We start from the raw sequence: 20,767 nt of genomic DNA, 5'->3' as shown, positions 1-20,767 counted from the left end.
ATGCCTGACCGCCTTGTGCTATGTTTCCTGTCCTTATATTGTCATTCTAAATGAAGTCAAGGCCAAGTGGCTTATTGTAGTCGTGAGTCCAAATGTCTACTAAAGCTTGAAAAGAACCCCAAAATGGGCATTGCAACCTAGAAACAGTGCCTAGCTCAGGAGCAATAGTGCTCCAAGAACCCAGTTAGTGGTCTCTAAATACGATTTCTTATTTAACGGAGATGGCTGATTCCATTGGGCCAGCAAAGGTATCGACTGAATCTGGAACACCTTGTCATTGCAGAAAGCAGGACCACTTGGAGACTGCTATGCTCATGTAGAAGAACTTGGGAGCCTGCATGGAGAGCCTGAGACCAGATTATAAGAAGAGTTAGGGTGTAGGAAGGGTATAGATGAAACACGATTGGCTGTTGGTTGAGAATTGTTAAGGCTGGATATTGAGTATGTAGGGATTCATTACATCATTTCCTTTAATTTTGTATTTTTGAAGTTGTCAATAAAAATATAAAAATAATAAAATAAAAAGTGGCTGTGCCAATTTCTGTTCCCTTCGGTAGGAGTTGTGAAATCATAATTTTAATTTAAAATACCTACGTGGAATTGAAGTATTATCAATTATTTGTACATCCTAATATTATTTAAAATACATTTTAAAAGCAAGTTGTTATTTAGACTAGGAGTTGACCTTGAGTCTAAAAAGACCAAGTCATAAAATAATTGCAGGGACCTAATTGTACCTAGTGTTAAACGAGTAAGTAATTGAAAAATCTATCTTCACGAGGTAAAGAGCTATGGATGAGAGATAAAATCAATTCTATTCAAAAGAAAATAAGCCAGAGGAACCACACTGGCAATCATGGGGTGCACGCGCCTCTGTGCGCCCTTCTTCTCTTCTCTTGGACCAGAAAGGAGGCAAACCCAGCACCCTGGGTCCCCAGAAGACCAATTCTGTGAGTCTAGGGACAAAGGCAACCTTCCGGCCTCGGCTCGTCCAGGGCTCCCGGGGACAAGTCATAGCTCCACCTCACCACAAGGGGGACCCCTTGAAGCAACAGCCTAGTGTGAGTTAAATGACCCCTGATGAAAAGAGGAGCCAGGAGTACTAATTACTGTTTGGCAACCTCTTCTCTTCTCTTCAGTGCCCATGCGTAGGTCGTGTTGGGACACCAACGGAGAGCAGGGCTATCTCTGAATGCCCTCCTCAGGGCGGGTAGATGCCTGGCCCCTGTGGCTCAACCTGCACTTGGGCACACAATTGCTCTCAGCCCACAAGGTACCCTCTCCCTCCCTCTCTACAATGTCACTTGCTATCTTTTGGCTCCTTCTTTTACCCAGCCCACCCTCCATCTTCCATCTTCTGGTGGAGCAGGCCCTGGGCCTCAGCAGAAGGGTCTCTGTGGTCACAGGCCGCCTAGGAAAATTGCCAACCCTGAGGGCTGCTTACAGTTACTGGAAAGCAGCTTTAAAGATATAAACACCTGCCGTAAAGACTATGGTTAGAGCTGTCAAAGCACAGTAAACGCAACTTCTCTCTCCTGAAAACTGATTTCTGAGAAATAGTAATCTTCTCCCACTGAATAGCTGGTCTGTCCCCAGCAGGGGAGACACCAGCTCCTAAAGGTACACAAGATCCTGAGGTGGACGATGGCCCCCCTTAATCTGACCCTGCCTGACTCTGCAGCAGGAAAACAATTTCATAGCCAAAGTGGGAATTTTCTGGATGTGCTATTGGTGCTTAATATATGTCTTTTAAATCAAATTTACTCTTGCTTTAGCTGCTTGATTTTTTTGGGTGATGGAAACATATAATTACAATCATGCTGAAATGCATTTGTTTCTAGAAAGCTTCAATGTCTTGTTCTCAGAATGAAATGAGCTTTATTTTTTATGCCATTATTTTCTTCCTGTTAAAATGCTGATTCCATCACCTTGGGAACATGGATTATAGGGTAATTATTATTTTGGTTCAAAATATGCAGCAGACAAGAAGCAAAACTGGATTTGCGTGTATTTTAGATAAAACTAAGTGTTCCCCTGACAGACCTTTTCGTCTCTTGCTGCTTTAACAAATGCCACCCCTTACTGTTCAAATACTAGAATTCTCTAAGCTTGTGAAGAGAAAATGTGGTTTTGTGTGTGGGGGTTTTACATACTCTTTCATTTCAGCAAAATGTGGGAATAAACCAAGAAAGAGAAAAAGGTAGGGGTACAGAAACAGGAGATCCAACAAGGGAGAAAAGCAAAGGGAATCCCAAGATGATGATACTGAAAGGATATTGGAGGATGACAGCTGTGGAAGATCACGCACGGAGGACAACCAGCCCCGATTTAAGCAGGTCAGAAGGCTCTGGGAGACAGTTCTTCAGGAAGATGAAATTTATAAAATACTTGATGTGACTAAATGTCTTGAGAAGAGATTTAAACAACGGGTGGAGAATTCAAGGATAGAATACTGAAAAGTTCACAGAAAGCTAATAAAAACTAATCAGGTGGAAAATTAAGGCAATTATTAAGTTGAGGTAAAAATGTACAAGGAAGGAGAAGCAATCGTAGTTTGTTACATTACTCAGCTCTGGGTGGTGTATAAAATCATAATAATGTAAAAAATGATGATTGATTTAAGCAAAATTATGATATACCTATATTGGGTTGGGGAGGGGGACAAATCTGAGTGTGGCAGATGGGGGATGAAAGAAATACATCTTCACCTATCATGATGTGAAGACAATAGATAATATTCCAAACTGAAAATCAAGAAATAGTAATCCAGGGGCGGCTGGATGGCTCAGGTGGTTAGAGCGCGAGCTCTGAACAACAGGGTTGCCAGTTGGATTTCCACATGGGCCAGAGCTGTGCCCTCTACCACTGGATTGAAGACAATGAGCTGCAGCTGAGCTTCTGGAGGGGTGGCAGGATGGCTCAGTTGGTTAGAGCGTGAGCTCTCAGTAACAAGGGTGCTGGTTCCATTCCCTCATGGGATGGTGGGCTGTGCCCCCTGCAACTAAAGACTGAAAACGGCAATTGGACTTGGAGCTGAGCTGCTCCCTCCACAACTAGATTGAAGGACCACAACTTGGAGCTGATGGGCCCTGGAGAAACACACTGTTCTCCAATGTTCCTCAATAAAAAAAAATTAAAAAAAAAAGAAAAAAAAGAAATAGTAATCCAAGCATTCTATTTAAAGATATAGAGGCGAATACTAAAAGAATCAATTAAAAGAGTTGAAGTTGTTTCTGGGGTTGGGAAATGGGAGGAGAGGGACCAAACCAGGAACTGTTGTTTTTCCTAACAGACCTTATTGAACTACTGGACTCTTTATTAAATTATGGGGTGTATAACTTCAAAAAAAAGTCAGAAAAGAAAAAGAAAGTTGACACGTACCTAATTCAAGTGGACATCTTATTTTAAGTATCTTCAGGTTTAATTGAAATCTAAACTGGGTCAATTAACTTGGTCGACCTCAAATGAACTGTATTATCATGAAAGGTTAACTATTAGGTACCCATTTAATGCAGTGGTTCTCAGTCCTGGCTGTACAGCTCTGGTTGTACCTGAGAATCACTTGTGGAACTTTTAGAACCTGCTCAAGCCATGTCCTACTTAAGCCAATCAAGTCAAATCTTCAGAGCCAGCAGAGACATCCCTAGATTTAAAAGTACTTCAGGGGCCGGCCCAGTGGCTCAGGTGGTTAGAGCTCCGTGCTCCTAACTCCTAAGGCTGCTGGTTCAATTCCCACATGGGCCAGTGGGCTCTCAACCAAAAGGTTGCCAGTTCAATTCCTCGAGTCCCGCAAGGGATGGTGGGCTCTGCCCCCTGCAACTAAGATTGAACACAGCACCTAGAGCTGAGCTGCCTCCCGGATGGCTCAGTTGGTTGGAGTGCGGGCTCTCACACACAAGGTTGCCGGTTCGACTCATCGCAAGGGATGGTGGGCTGCGTCCCCTGCAACTAGCAACGGCAACTGGACCTGGAGCTGAGCTGTGCCCTCCACAACTAAGACTGAAAGGACAACAACTTGACTTGGAAAAAAGTCCTGGAAGTACACACTGTTCCCCAATAAAGTCCTGTTCCCCTTCCCGAATAAATTCTTTAAAAAAAAAGTACTTCAGGTGGTTGTAGTGTGTATCGAGATTGAGATCCATGGTCTAATGACAACCTGAGGAACATATTTTAAAATGTACCCTATTTTCTTTAAATGCAGCTCATAGGATACTTAACCAGTGGCACAGAATCTCATGAAGAGTTTGGCTCCACTTCCAGAAGGAGGAGGCAACATGGAAGATACAAGTGGAGGCTGACATGCATACCCAGCATGAAGGCAGGACCGGACCAGGGTATTAGGTTGTATGCAGAAGTGAAGGTCAGTGTCACTACAGTCTTAAGGTCAGGAGAGCAGTGGCCTCCATGGTCTCAACACAGCATAAGGGTTCCAGGGTGCAGATCACAGATTTATTTACTTTATCCTTTCTATTTCCAGTTTCAACTCCTCCTGAAAACAAAATGCTGGAAGATATTCTCTTTATCAGGTGATCAGAGTAAAAGTTAGCTAGTGACCCCTAAAAAGACAAACATAAAATTAAGCCTTTGAAATGGTTATTTTTAGCAGAGGATAGGTGTGAACCGCTTGACAAATCTGTACTTCTCTTTGGGCTGACAGACCATCTTTTATTAGTCTTGGAGGCAGGATGACTTCCTGATTCATCATGTCTGCACCCTATTTTTATTAGGTTGGTGCAAAAGTAATTGCGGTTTAAAAGGTTAAAAATAATTGCAAAAACCACAACTACTTTTGCACCAACCTAAATAAAAACACATTTTATGGACAAGAATTAGGTCAACAGAAACATCCTCCCCAGTTGGCATTCTTCATAAATCAAATGCAGACAACACTAGGAGGCAAGACCATGCCAGGACATCCAGGGCTGTACCAGGAAATCAAGGTCACTACGTATTACTATAATCCAAGTCAAGGGTAATAGTTTCATTGAGTCCCAACTCTTAGGATGTAGTTTCAGCATTTATCGGGTGCCCTTATCTGACGCATAGGATGGAAACTAACTTGTAAGCAAATTGGAGAGTCCCACCTCCCTGAAACATAAACTCCCTTACTTCTTCCTAGAAGTTGCTAGATCTCTCTGCAGCTGGCCCTGGGATCAGGAATGGAGATAAGCTAGCAGTGTCCTAAGGGCTTTGTGCATATTAGTATCACCACTGAGGTGTTTGTATGGAGGACTTCAGGTAGTTACAATGAGTCAGAATTCAAAGTAGAAGGCTCATGCCAGGACAGGACTGGGTTAAACATCCACAGGGCAGAAGGGACTCTGGAAAAATGCCAGGAGGGCTGCTGGGAGGTGGTAGAAGGTGGAGGTAACAGTGGTGGTTTCTCTTTCCTCCTTTATTCAACTCTCCCTTCCCAGCTCATCTCTGCTGCCTCTCATCTTGAGAAAAACATGGGGGCCCTGTGGGGCCCAGAGTGCCCCAGCGTTACCACATAACTCTGGCCTCATGTGCATGGCTATCTCAACAAATAGTGGGAGGTAAATGGCTTCCCAGCTGGGGCCAAGGTACTCCGGGCCAGCAGATTGGGAAGAGGTTTGCCCTGTGGTGAGAGCACACCTGTGTGAGGGAGGGGCGGAAAGCGTTGTGATGAGCAGCGCTCTGAGTGGCTACTTTACAAAGCTGTGGGCCTCAGTGGGAGGTCCAGAAGGACACTAAAGAGCGGTTCTGTGATGTCCATACCGCAGAGGACGTCCTGGTCTGGATGTTCGGATTGGAGATGCCTCATTGAACTGGCGCTCAAACTTAGAGAGTTGCAGCCGGTAAGTCATAAGCATATCCTCAAGTGCATCCCCAACCAAATAGGGGCCTAGTGCCGTCGCAGGGTTTTTATAAACTGTGGTCACCCACATTCTCAATGCCTTTGAATTTCAAGAAGAAGAGGTATGGCTGAGAAATGACACACTTTGTTAGCTCCTTGAGCAGAACTTGTAACAGCAGCTGAATGGCAGACAAATCAGGGTGGAGGCCTTGGGGAGAAGTGGCTGAGAGTTGTGGGTTAACAGAAGCATCTTTGCTCCGTGTGGGATAAAGGGAAGATGACAGCGACTGATTGCCGACCCTGAGATTTAAAAGCAGAAGTTGGAACCTCATAAGTTGCTGGTGGGAAGGTGAACTAACAACCACTGTTGTAAAGAGTCTGTAGTTCCTCAAAATGTTAAACATAGAACTACCGTATGACCCAGTAATTCAGCTCCTAGGAATACTGTGTTTCCCCGAAAATAAGACCTACCTGGAAAAGAAGCCCTAGCATGATTTTTCAGGATGACATCCCCTGAACATAAGCCCTAACGCGTCTTTTGGAGCAAAAATTAATATAAGACCCAGTCTTATTTTCGGGGAAATACGGTATACCCAAGAGAACCAAAAATATATGTTCACACCAACACCTTGTAAAAGAACGTACATGGAAGCATTATTCCTAATATCCACAAAGTGCAAACAACCCAAATGTCCATCAACAGACGAAAGGCTCAACAATGTGTGGTCTATCCATATACAGCAGTATTAGCTATAAAAAGGAATGAAGTACTATATGTGCTACAACATGGATAAACCTTGAAACATTGTGCTAAGTGAAAGAAGCCAGACACAAAAAGCCACTTGTTTGCTTCCATTTATATGAAATGTCCAGAAAAGAAATTCATAGAGACAGAAAGCAGATTAATGGTTGCTAGGGACTGGGGGAGGGAGAATTGGAAGTGACTGCCTAATGGTTTCCTCTTCAGGTGATGGAAATGTTGGGAATTAGAAAATAGTGATGGTAGCACATTTTAAATATGCTAAAAACCACTGAAATGTATATTTTAAAAATACTTAAAATGGTGAATTTTATCTAAAAATTGCAAAAAACAGTGGAAGAATAAACCTTAAAAGTTAACCTTTCAAAAAGTTATAGCAGTAATACCCAGCAAATTTCAGTAATATTTTTCATTTCCAAGAACTTTTATCACACAAAGATTTTAAATGGCTATAGATCCTTCCAAATCTGAGGTATTACTGCCTACTTTAAAGTTTTATTCTAGTTTCTTCTTTGCTGCTGCTTCCTTGGCCTCTGCAGAGTGTGTTACTTCTCCCACATAGTTAGTTTTCTTTCCATGTTTGGTGGCTCTTGGAGGTTAATTAATAGTTATTAATGAGGGTATAGATCAGTATTTCTTAATTCTGGCTGCCTTTTAGAATCACCTGGGAATGATGTAGCTGGCATGTAGACCAACCACATCAGAACGTCAGGGGAGGTGAGAGGCCCTGGGCTTGGTTCAAAGCTTCTCCAAGTGGAGATATGTGACAGCTTCTAATCTCGATGAACTGATGTGCCGGCTCCAGCCAAGTCTGAGCCCATTTCCTAGTAGGAACTCTTACCTTTGGTGATTGTGGGGCCAAAGAAACCCTACTTAAGGTCAGAGGTGGGAGGTGGTAGAAGGTGGGCCCAGGGAACTACCTTAGGTGTTTGTAGGGGCCCAGGAAACTCTAGCTTAGCTGGTGTGGTAGCCCAGGAAAATCTACTTTGTGTGCTTGTGGAGGACCAGGAAACTCTAGCTTAGGTGATTGTGGGGCCCAGGATTCTCCATTTAAGGTGATTTGGGGGCACAGGAAACCCCACCCAAGGAGATTGTGAGGACACATGAATCTTTTTTGGGGGGTGGGAATATTGGGGAACAGTTTTTCCAGGACCCATCAGCTCCAAGTCAAGTAATTGTTTCCAATCTAGTTGTGGAGGGTGCAGCTCACTGGCCCACGTAGGAATCGAACCAGCAACCTTGGTGTTATGAGCACTGCGCTCTAACCACTGATCCAACCAGCTGCCCCAGGACACATGAATCTTGATCTTAGGAGATTGTGGAGGCCCTGGAAACTCTACCTTAAGTAATTGTGGTGGCCCAGGATATTCAACTTTAGGTGGTTGTTGGACCCTGGAAACTATATTAGGAGATTGTGGGGGTGCAGGAATCTACTTTAGTTGATTGTGAGGCCAAGGAAACTCTAACTTTTGTGATGGTGGGGGCCCAGGGATTCTATATTAGTTGACTGTTGGGGGACAGGATAGTATACTTAAGGTGATTGTATGGTCAGGGACTCTTATCTTAGGTAATCGTGGGTGCTTAGGGAACCTACCTTAGATGATTGTTTGGGCCAGGATAGTCTACTTTAGGTATTGGTGAGGGCCTAGGGAATTCTAAATTAGGTAGGTGTAAGCCCAGGAAATGCTATGTTAGGTGACTATGCGCCCAGGAAACTACACCTAGATGACTGTTGGGGTCCAGGACCCTCTACCTTGGGAGATATGGGGACCTAGGGTGCTCGACCTTAGGAGATTGTGGGGGCCCATGAATTTTGACTTAGGTAATTGTGGGTCCAGGAAACTCTAGTTGATGTGATTTTTTGGGACCAGGAAACTAGCTTAGCTAATTTGGAGACCCAGGTAAGTCTACCTTGTGTGCTTGTGGGTCCCAGGGACTCCAGATGATTGTAGGATCCTAGGACATTTTACATACGGTAGGTGGGGGGCCAATGCACTCTACCTAAGGTGATTGTGGTCCCAGGAATCTCTACCTTAGATGATTGTGGGCCCAGGAAACTCCATTTTAGGTGACTGTGTACCTGGGAAAGTCTATGTTAGGTGACAATGGGGGGTAGGAGGAACTCTACCAAAGATAATTGTGGGTACAGGAAGCTCTATCTTAGGTGATTATGGGGGCCCTGGAAACTCTACCTTAGGTGAATGTGGGGTGGGGGTGGGGTCCAGGAATCCCTACATTAGATAATTGAGGGGGCCCAAGAAACTCTACCATAGGTTGTTCTAGGGTTTAAGAAGAGTCAAATTTGGTGATTGTGGGGGACTTAGGGATTTCTTTCTTAGGTCTCCGTGGGGGCCAAGAAAACTCTAGCTTAGGGGATTGTGAGGACCCATGAATTGCAACCCTAGGTGATTGGGAGGGGGAGATTTGACCTTAGGTGATTGTGGGGACTGAGTAAAGTCTTGCTTAGCTGAATGGGTGCCAGGTAAGTCTACCTTATATGCTTGGTGGGGGCAAGTGCTTTAGCTTAGGTGATTGTGGGGGCCCAGAAAACTCTACCTAAGGTGATTGTGGGCTCAGAACACTTGACTGTACGTGATTTGGGGCCCAGAAGACTCAACCTTAGGTATTTGTGGGTCCAGGAAACTTGAGGGAGCCCAGAAGACTCTACCTTAGATGATTGTGGGGAACCAGGCAACTCTACATTAGGAGATCATTGATGGACAAGAAATTCTACTTTATGTGCTTGTGGAGACCCAGGAAACTTGACCATAGGTGATTGTGGGGTCTTAGGAAATAAACCTTAGAAAATTGTGGGTGCCCAGGAAACCCTACCATAGCTGATTGTGGGCTCAGGAAACTCTATCATAGCTGATTGTGGGCTCAAAAAATTCTACATTAGGTGATTGTGGGAATGAAAGAAACTCTATATTAGGTGATTATGGGACCCAGGCAATGAACTTAGGCAATTGTTGGGGCACATGAAACTTGACTCTTGGTGACTGTGGGTCTGGGAAACTCTAACTTAGGTGATTATGGGTCTAAGGAAGTCTACCTAAAGTTACTGTGGGCCCATGAAAGTCTGTCTTAGGTGATTGTGAGCCCAGAAAACTCTAAGCTGATTTCTTGTCCCCCCTAATCACCTATCTTAGGGTCCCAGAGACTCTATCTTAGGTGATTGGGGGGGACAAGAAATATCTATCTTACGTGATTGCTGAGGGCCAGCGTATTCAACCTTAGGTGATTGTGGACCCTCAAAAGTCTATCTTAGGTAATTGTGGGCCCAGAAATCTCTACATTGGCGATTTTAGGGGGACCAGGAAACTCTACCTTTGTTGATTGTGGGTCCAGTAAACTCAACCTTAGGTGATGGTGGGAGCTTAGGAACTTGAGCTCATTATTACCTAACTCAACTTTAGGTGATAATGGGGGGCCAATAATTTCTACCTTGGTGATTGTAGTGGGATAATAAACTCAACCCTAGTTGATTTGGGTAGCCCAGGATCCTCAACCTCTGGTGACTGTGGACCCAGGAAACATGACCTTAAGTGATTGTGTGCCAGGGAAACTTGGTCTTAGGTGAATGTGGGATCCAGGATAATCTACCTAGGTGATTATGGTGGGCCAAGAACTCTACTGTAGGTATTTTTTGGGGGTCCAGGAAACTCTACCTTATGTGAATGTCAGGTTCCGTGAACTTGACCTTAGGTGACTGTGGTTTCTTCTGATACTCTACCTTAGGTGATTGTGGGGGTCCAAGAAACTTCACTTTAGATGATTGTTGGGAACCATGAATCTCAACCTTAGGAGATTGTAGAGCCTGGAAGCTCTGCTTTTGGTGATTGGGGGGTGGATAATATCCATAAGAGGAATGTGGACCTCTTATGATTGTTGGGGCCAGGATAGCCTATCTTAGTTGACTGTAGAGGGCAAGAAATTCTACTTTAGGTCCTGTAGGAGTATACAGGTACCCCATTATTGAAGTTTGCTTACATCACTTTACTTTTTAAAAATTTTTATTATTTTATATTAGTTTCAGGTGTACAAAACAACATAATAATTAGACATTTACACCCCTCACAAAGTGATAACCCCCCGCCAAGTCTACTACTCCTCTAACACCATACACAGCTATTGCAATACCATTGATTATATTCCCTATGCTGTTCTTTACATCCCGACATTAATTGACTTTTATGAAAGACCTACATTAGTGCCTGGTTTTGCTAACTGAAAGAAATCTGAAAAGGATTTTGCTTTTACAAAAAAAGGGCAAAAAGTGATAATAGCATTCAGTGTTTGTTTTGCAGTGAGCTGTTGTAGAGGCGGTATGTACCCTAAGCAGTGAGAGTGACACCACCAGGCTCCTTCCCTTGGAACCACACTCAGCATCAAGCAGCCAGAGCTTTGAACTGTCTGTGAGCATCTACTTTCTCTTGATTTATTTTGTGCATCGTTAGTAAGATGTGTCCTAAAGTAATTGCTTTTTGGCTTTATGTCATTTTGGTTTTTGAAAGGTTTCAAAGGAAGGCTCTATTTTCAAACAGTAGGGGAAATCTGTGCTGGAAAAAAACACATTTTTTTCCCTTCCTAAAACCCAGTTCTTCCTTACTATGTCTTTCTTACCTGTGTGTCTCCTTTACTTCTCACACAGCACATTTCACTTCTGACTCTTCTGGTCTACAAATGTGTGGAGGTTTTCTCCATACCAAGCAATTCTGTGCAACATCAGTTGGGTGTCCTAGAATTTAATTCAATTCTGACATTGTCTTCCCAGTGATAGTGTCAGATCTCTCAGGTTAAGGGCTTAGTTCCACAAGACTGTGTCACCCACCCCCCACTTAAGATGCCAATTGCAAACCCAGGTTATCACCTATACTTCTGACAACCAGCTATAGATCACAGGTTCCAATAACCCCCTTTTTGGGTTTAATTTGCTAGAGTGGCTCCCATACTCAGGAAAACACTTACTTCGGTTCATTAAAGGCTATGATAAAGGATACAGATGAACATCCAGTAGGAAAGATGTGTAGGGCAAGGTATGTGGGAAGGGGAGCTGAACTTCCACGCCCTCTATGGAGGTGCCACTCGCCCAGCACCTCTATGTATTCACCCAACCCAGAAGCATTCCAAACCCTGCACTTTTAGAATTTTAGGGAGGCTACATCACATAGGCATGATGGATCATTAATTTTGTTTTCAGCCCTTCTCCTTTCTCGAGAGAATGGGGAGGGGTTGAAAATTCTAAGCTTGGTCTTTCCAGTGACCAGCTCTCATCCAGTAGCCAACACAGAGTCATTTCATTAAAACAAAAAATACTCCTATCACCCAGGAAATTACGAGTTTCAGGAACACTGTGTCAGAAATGGGGGTCAAAGACTGAAAAGGGGTTCCCGGACCTAATTTGTGTGTGTGTGTGTGTGTGTGTGTGTGTGTGTGTGTGCGCGCGCGCGCGCGCGCGCTTCCCCACACTGATAAGCAATTCTTGGAAATCAGGAGGGTGTCTGAGAATTCACCTCAATTCTGACCCTATTTACCTGGAGACAGAATCAGATTCCATGGGTAAGGATCTCAGTCCCACAAGACGCCAGGTCTTCACTTCAGATGTTAATCCCCAGCCCAAGTTTCTACCACCTACAAATCCTAGGTTCCCACAATGCCCTGCTTGGGTTTAATCAATTTGCTAGAACAGCTCACAGAACTCAAAAACAAACAAACAAACAAACAAAAAAAAAACCTATTTACTTACTAGATTACTGATTTATTACAAAGAATATTGAAGGATACAAATAAATAGCCAGAAGAAGAAATACATAGGGAGATGTCTCAAATGAAGGAGCTTCTATCCTTGTGAAGCTTGGGGCCAGCATGATGATGGCACATCGTTCCCCAATGTGGAAGCTCTCTGTAAAAAGGCCAATGAGCTGTCCTTTTGGGTTTTTATGGAGGCTTCATTACTTACTCATAATTGACTAAATCGTTGGCCATTAGTAATTGATTCAACTTCCCTGGAAATCAAGGGGTGGGACTGAAAGTTCCAATCCTCTAACCACATGGTTGGCTCCTACTGACAACCAGTCCCTATCCTTAGGTGCTTTCCAAAAGTCACTTCATTAACTTAATAAAAGACACCTCCATCACTTTCAGCACTTAGGAAACTCCAAGGGTTTAGGGAGCTCTCTGTGCCAGAATTCGGGATGAAGACCAAATACATATTTAATATAAATCAAAATATCACAAAGACCAAATATTAGAATAAAAGATGCTCCTAGTGCTCTTACCACTTAGAAACTCACAAGGATTTCAAAGCTCTTTGCCAGGAACTGGAGGCTGAGACCAATGTATATTTTCTATTATTTCACAGCCCACCCCCTGGTCTCTGGAGACAGACCCCTTATAGCAAAATGATACACAAGTCAAAACATCCTGGCACATGACGAGAATCCCATGCAGTCATTATGAAAAATGTCTCCCAGGGAGAGGCCATTCCAGTTTGTAGGCTTCTATTCAATCTTGTCCGATTGCAAATGTAGGGGTGGTCTCAGCAAACACATGGCTCCACCCTTTCACACATCTGGTGTTGATGTAATATTGGATTTCCCTTATTACACAACCCAGTTTTCATTCCTTTACCCATAACTACTATTTTTCATTCTTGGCATTTATACCCCCCCCCCCCCCCTTTTTCACCTGTGGAAGTGACATTATGTTTGTCCACTGTGCTGGTCTAGATTGCAGACAGCAATACTGCTCTAGCAAGTCCCTCCCCCTCAGTCCACTTCCATTCAGAAAAGTAAGATCACACAGGTGCAGAACTAGGGGGCCATCTTTGCCACCAGGCAATCCAGCTGCATTCACTGGTAACTCCATTTTCCAGATGGGTGAAGGCACATCCTGCCCCATCAGGCCCATAGGAATTCAGACATAATGTTTGAAAACTATTGCAATTTCTTGCTTAAGAATCATCCCTATTTCTAGCCCTTGTACTTGTAGCCCTGGTCATATGACCACTGCATCAGATAGAGAAAAGAAAAAAGTTGAGGTGATGTGGGGAAGAAAGGGATAAAATAAGTATATATTTTGTACTTATCATAAATAAGTATAAGTACATTATATAAGTATATAAGTATATAATACTTATATAAGTATTATAAATAAGTATAGAAGTATAAGTATTATACCAACATCCTCCTCCCTTGGCAAGAAGACAGTCATATCAACACCTCCTTTTCCCCAGATCCAAACCAAAAATAGAGGAATCTATCCAGTGGGGACATTCCTTTAAGTCTACTCATGTTGAGTGTGAGCACACACTTGTGAAGGTAAGCCAGACCTTTGTGCCTTTATTTCTCGTCCTTTCAGACTTTCCAATTCTCTATCAAACTAGTACTCTGAGGAGAATATCTCCCTGCCCTTTGTTGGACAATTTGGGCGTAAAGCGTGTTCCTTGGTCTGAAGAAATGATGGTTTGCTCTCCAAATTGGTGCAATATCTTCTGTTCCAGTTCTTTTACAGTATATTGAGCATTTGCTTCTACCACTGGTTAAGCAAAGCCCAGCCCAGAGTCAGTGTCTATTCTACTTAGGACCCACTTGTGGCTCCTCAGGGCTACCAGCGTCAGGCTCACTTGCTAGCTATGATCAGGGCCTCCCACTAGGGAATCTGCCAGATGCCCATCTGTAGTCTCTATCTCCTTTGCTGGCAGACAGAACAGTTCTTATTGGCATTTTGTGCCTCAGAGAGTACAAGAGGACTATGCCTAGATTTAGTCCATCTTTGCATTGCTGCAGTACCCCCATGTCCACTCATTTCATGGACCCCGGTGGCCACCTTAAGCCAGCATACTGGGATAGCTGCTCGTCGATTCCAACCACCTCCTGAACCTGGAAGGGGGTTCTTCTGATAGGCACCGGCATGTTCTACTTTAATGCAACCCTCAAATTTTCATAGTGATTTCCACAGGGCTGTGCCCCGATATGGGCATTCCTGTAACGGGCCAGGTTTCCATTGCTCTGCTACCTGACCATATGGCCAAGCCATTGGCCACTGCCCAGGAGTCTGTAAAAACCCAGAGTGGCTTTTTCCACTGTTCAAATCTCCCATCACTGCCAGGAAAACAGCATGCAAATCAAGCCACTGAGTGGATTTGTTTTTACCTTCTTCAGTCAGTGTCTTTCTATTCTCTGGTCCTAACTCAGCAGCATTCCAAACAGGAGGCTGTCCATTCACTGTGGAACTGCCATCCACAGACAAAGCAGCTCCTTCTTGGTCCGTTGAGAGCTGTTTATAGCGTACTGTGCAAGAGCCAATAGAGCCCAGCAGCTCCTCACACAGTTCCAGAGTCCATCCTAGGGGAAACGAGACTCCCTGTGAGTATCTCCTTGCATTCCCCAGGCAGCAAGATCCTGGATAAACCATTTCCACTTTATTATGGAACTTTTCTGGGCACTGCCATCCCTATTACAGCATTTCTCTGACATCGTCCTAGACATTATGGATATTTCAGGTCTTAAGATCACTTTATGTCCTTTAGTTATCAGGGTAGTTTCAATTAATGACCGATAACAAGGTAGTAAATGCCTCTGAAGAGGAAATTCTCTAGTCCCGAAGTTGTCTCTGGGAGGCACACACAGGCTTTTGCTATAAGCCCCAGTCTAGGCTCCACATAGGGAATTTGTTCCAGCATTTCAGCTTCTATTTTACCCTGTGTGGGCTTGGACAATCTTACTGGTTCCTGTCTAGCATGTCCAATTAATATTGCTTGAGGGGTAATTTACATGCCTTCTGTTTTACAGTGTTAGGTGGGGAAACATTCCCCAGTGAGATACAGTGTCCATTTCCATAATGCAATTAGGTAAAAGAGGTGCAAATACTTTACATAAAGCCTGTTTAAATATTCCGGTTCTCCTACAAACTTTTATCATAATTCCATCAACTCTTATGTTCCTAACTGTAGCTTCTAATAGGGTTTCATCAACAGGTTTGGGTTGTACAATACCAAGTAGGGGAAGTGTTCCAAAGCCAGACATAATATCCATTCCTGTAAACCATTCAGGTAAAGGCTTGGTCTTTCTGGTGGCCAGACTCCATTCAGGAGCCCATGAAGAGCACTTCATTAGAACGAAAGACAGTCCTATCACCCAGGAAGTTAGTTACAAGGGTTTCAGGAGCCCTGGGTCAGGAACTGGGGTCAAAGACCAAATATTAGAATAAAAGATGCTCCTAATTGCTCTTATCAATTAGGAAATTACAAGGGTTTCAGGAGCTCAATGCCAGAAACTGGGGGCAGAGACTAATATATATTTTTAAATATCTCACAGGGGGTTCAGGAAATTCTACCTTATATAATGTGGGGTACCAGGAAATTTTACCGAGGTGATTGTGGGGGCCCAGGATAGTTGACCTTAGTTATTTGTGGGGGGCACAAGAGTTTATCTTATGTGATTGTGAGCCCAAGAATTCTATCTTGATTGTGGAGTCTCAAGAAACCCAACCTTAGTTGACTATGGGGGGCCAGGATAATCTACCTTACGTGATTGTGAGGGTCCAGGAAAATTGACCCTTGATGATTGTGGGGCCAAGGTAATTCGACTATAGGTGACTGTGGGACCAGGAAACTCTACCTTAGGTGATTGGAGTGATCCCAAAACACTTTCTTAGAGGCTTATGGGGCCTGGAAACACTAACTTACGATTGTGAAGGCCCAGGAAATCTGAACTTAGGTGATTGTGGTGCCCAGGAATGTCTATCTTAGGTGATTGTGGTGGCACCAGTAACTTAGGTGGTTGTTGTGGGCCAGGAGTCTCTTCCTTATGTGATTGTGGGGGGCCAGTTAGCTTGACCTTAGTTGATGGTGGGGATCTAGGATAGACTAGTGGATTGCGGGGGGCCAGGATAGTCTGTCTTAGATGATTGTAGAGGCATAGTTATGTTTACTTTAGGTGATTGTGGGGGCCCATGAATCTTGACCTCAGGTGATTGGGGGGTCTCAGACACTATACCTTACATGATGGTGGGGGAGCAGGAATCTCTACCTTAGATGACTGTGGGTGCCTAGGAAACTCAACCTTTATGATTGAGGGGTCCTAGGAAAATCAATCTTAGTGGATTGTGGGGACACAGGAAAATCTACATTGGGTGATTGTGAGGGTTCAGGAAACCATTCATTAGGTGATTGTGGGGATCCAGAAAACTGCTGATTTTGTAGGGCCAGGGAATTCTGCATTAGGTTATTGTGAGGAGCCAAGAAACGCTTCCTAGGTGATTGCTGGGCCAGGAAACTTGAACTCAGGTGATTATGGAGGCCACGGAAACTTGACCTATTCAATTATTAGGAACAATGAAACTCACCCTTAGGAGATTGAGGGGCCCTGGGACACTCAACATGAGATAATTGTGGGGGCCATGATAGCTTACCTTAGTTGATTGTGGGGGCCTGCAAACTCTCACCTTAGGTTATTTTGGGGGCACTAGAAACTCTGCCTTAGGATTGTGGTTTCTCTACCTTAGGTGATTGTTGGGCTGAGAAAATTCATACTGACTTTTCTGGAAATTCTGCCTTTTGTTGATTGTGGATACCTGGAAACTATCTTAGGTGGTTTGGGAACCCAGGAAAATGAAATTTAGGTTATTGTTGGGGCCTACAGAACTCTCTTAGGTGATTGTCGTGGCCATGGAAGCTCTATCTTATGTGATGGTCACAGGCCAGGAATCTCTATATTAGGTGATTGTGTGGGGCAAGAAGACTCAACCTTAGGTGTTTGGGCTCAGGGAATTCGAACTTAGGTGAATGTGGGGCCCAGGACAGTCCTCCTTAGGTGACTGTGGGGACCTGGAAATTCTACCTTAGGTGATTGTTGGGGATCAGGAAAATCTACCTTAGGTGATTGTGTGGGACAAGAAACTTAACCATAGGTGATTGTGGATCAGGAAACTTGACTATAGGTGGGAGCCTAGGAAAGATCTGAGGTGATTCCTGAACATGGACTCTCAACCTTGGGTGATTTCGAGGTCTATGACTCTTGACAGTAGGTGATTGGGGGAACCCTAGAAACTTGACCTTAGATGATCGTGGCGGCCCAAGAATACCTATGTTACATGATTTTGGGTACCCAGGAACCTCAACTTTAGGTGCTTGTGGAGGCCCATGACACTTGACCTTAGGTAATTGAGAGGACTCCAGAAACTCAACCTAAGGTGATTTTTTTTTTTCAGGGAAACTGCACCCTGCAAAAAGGGGCCCTGGACCTCCATGTTATGTGATTGTGAAGGTCCAGGTTTCTCCACCATAGGTGATTATAAGGGCCTAGGAAATGCTACTTTAGGTAATTGCATGGGGCCTGGGATCTCTACACTAAGTGACTGTAGGGACCCAGGAATCTTGATTTAAAATGATTGTAGGGGGCCAAGATAGTCTAACTTAGTTGATTGTGGGAGCCCAGGAAACTCTCCCTTAGGTAATTATGGGGGACCAGGAAACTTAACCTTAGTTGATTGTAGGGGGTCAGGATAGTCTGCCTTAGTTGGTTAAGGGGCCCAGGAAACTCTATTGTGATTGTGGTCCCAGAAAACTCTACCTTAGCTGATATGGGGGCTCAGGAAACTCAACAAGAGATGATTGTGGGGACAAAGACGACTTGATCTTAGGTGATTATGGGCCAGGGAAAGTCTACCTTTGTTGATCATAGGCCTTGTAAACTCTGTTTAGATGTATGAGACCAGGAAACTGCCACAGATGAATATGGACCTGGGGAACTCTTCCTTAAGTGATTGTGGGACCCAGAAAAATTGACCTGAGGTGATTGTGGGCTTGGGAAATTCAACCTTAAGTAATTGTGGGGACCTCTGAATCTGAACCTTAGGTGATTGTGGAGGCCCCAGGAACTCCCCTTATGTGATTTTGTGGGGCTAGGATAGCCCACCTTAGGTGATGGAGGGTCCAGAAAACTGCCTTAGGTGATTTGGGGCCCAAGAAAATGCAACCTTAGGTGACTGTGGGGGCCTCAGGATACCAGACCTTAGTTGATTGTGGGGGCCTATGAATCTTGACCTTAGGTGATTGGGGGGGTGTGTCATGAAACTTGAACACAGATGATTGTGGGGGCCCAGGAAATCTACCTCAGATGATTCTGTGGGCCCAGGACTCTTGACAACAGATGATAGTGAGCCCAGGAAACTCTACCTGAGGTAATTGAACGTAGGTGCTTGTGGGGGCTCATAAATCTTGACCTTAGGTACTTCTGGAGGGCCAGTAAATTTGACTGTAGGTGACTATGGGTCTAGGAATCTTTACTTTCAGTAATTGTGGGGGCCCAGGAAACTATCTAAAGTGATTGTAGGCCCTTAGGTGAACTGCTACCTTAGGTGACTTTGGGCCCAGGATATATGACCCTTAGTTGTTTGTGGGGCCTCATGAATCTTGACCTTAGGTGATTGTGGGGCCTTGAAAACTTCACCTTAGGTGATGGTGGAGGGGGGTCAGCCAGGAAACTCAACATTAGCTGATTGTGGGGGCTGGAAAATTCTACCTTAGGGTATTGTAGGGACCAGGAAACTCCTAAGGTGATGTGGAGTCAAGGAAACTCGTCTTAGGTGAATTTGGGGGCCCAGGAGAGTCTATCTTATGTGATTGATGGCCCAGAGAACTATACTTTAGGTGACTGTTGGGGCTCAGGAAACTTGACTTTAGGTGATTAAGGGGGCCAGGAATCTCTACCTTAGGTGATTGTTAGGGGCCAAGGATACCCTACCTTAATGATTCTGGGGGACAGGAACTTGACCTTAGTTGATTGTTAGGGGTGAGGATAGGCTACCTTTTTGATTGTGGAGTCCAGGAAAATCTACCATGTTTCCCCCAAAATAAGACCGGGTCTTATATTTTTGCTCCATTGGGGCTTATTTTCAGGGGATGCCTTATTTTTTCATGTACAACAGTCAACATTTATTCAAATACAGTCATGTCATCTTCTTCTGGAACATCGTCATAACGTACTAAATGCGTGCGTCTGGCTGAGATCTTAACTGGGACTTATTTTCAGGGGAAACACGGTACCAGAGGTGATTGTGGGGGATTAGAAAACTCTGTCTATAGTGATTGTAAGGGCCCATGATCTCGACCTTAGATGATTGTGGGGGCCCCGGAAACCATGTTGCCCAATCCATTGTTAGGTCACACTTGATACTTGAGGGAAGGCGAACCATTTTCTTAGGGAGTTTGGGTGTGTTTGTAGAAATGGTCAACAATTGTTTTCCCAAATATCTTAAATTCCAATTTCTTCTCACCTTGAATACTAATGACAGCTGGTAACTTTCATATATGAGTTTATGTTAATTTCACAATCACCTGTGAGGAAACTGAGGCCCAGAGAATTTGGGCATTAAAGGTCAAAAATCTGGGGAAGTGATCAGGGAATGGATGAACACCAGTAGTTCTCTCTGTACATTTTCCCCAAAGGAAAAAAATTTATGTTTTTGACTTAAATATAAATGTAGCTTTCAGAGCCATGGAAATGAAATAGACTTCCTCTCAATGTACAAAATCTGAGCACTTTTATTTTTGTATTTTAAAATTTTTAAAGTATAGTTGGCATACAATATTACATTAGTTTCAGGTGTACAGCATAGTGACTCAACATTTATCTACCTTACGATGTGATCACCACACTAAGTCTAGTAACGGTCTGTCACTGTGCAATGTTACTACAATATTATTGACTATATTTACTGTGCTGTACACTACATCTCTGTGGCTTATTTATTTTACAACTGGAAATTTGTACCCCTTATTTCCCTTTACCTTTTACACTTATCCCCCTACCTCCCTCCCTTCTGGCAACCATCAGTTTGTTCTCTGTTTCTGAGTCTGTTTTTGTTTTATTTGTTTTGTTCTTTTTCAGATTCCTCGTATAAGTCAAATCATTTGTCTTTGTCTGACTTATTTCACTTAGCATAATACCCTCTAAGTTCATCCATGGTGTTGCAAATGGCAAGATTTCGTTTTTGTTTTGCTAATATTCCATTATATATGTACCACATGTTTATCCATTTGTCTAGTGATGGACATGTATGTTGCGCTCATATCTTGGCTATTGTAAATAATGCTGCAATGACTATAGGGGTGCATATAGCCTTTCAAATTAGTGTTTTCAATTTTTTTTGATAAATACACAGAAAAATTGATGTGTCATATGGTA

The 20,767-nt window shown here is 43.7% G+C and overlaps 1 protein-coding gene across 1 annotated transcript in view; it reads right to left on the bottom strand.

The window, feature by feature from the left end:
• The window catches only part of BCL2L10 (BCL2 like 10), an 88,133-nt gene that overhangs the window by 19,816 nt on the left and 47,550 nt on the right, over positions 1–20,767 (bottom strand). The window contains 1 exon segment of the mRNA XM_074329183.1: positions 14,732–14,923. Within this exon segment, the coding sequence (XP_074185284.1) occupies positions 14,801–14,923 (123 nt within the window). The 3' untranslated portion in view covers positions 14,732–14,800.

The sequence above is a fragment of the Rhinolophus sinicus genome, linkage group LG03 (assembly GCF_036562045.2).
Source record: "Rhinolophus sinicus isolate RSC01 linkage group LG03, ASM3656204v1, whole genome shotgun sequence".
NCBI classification, from domain to species: domain Eukaryota; kingdom Metazoa; phylum Chordata; class Mammalia; order Chiroptera; family Rhinolophidae; genus Rhinolophus; species Rhinolophus sinicus.
Note: the sequence above shows the minus strand (reverse complement) of the source record. Positions and strands in the feature narration are given on the sequence as shown.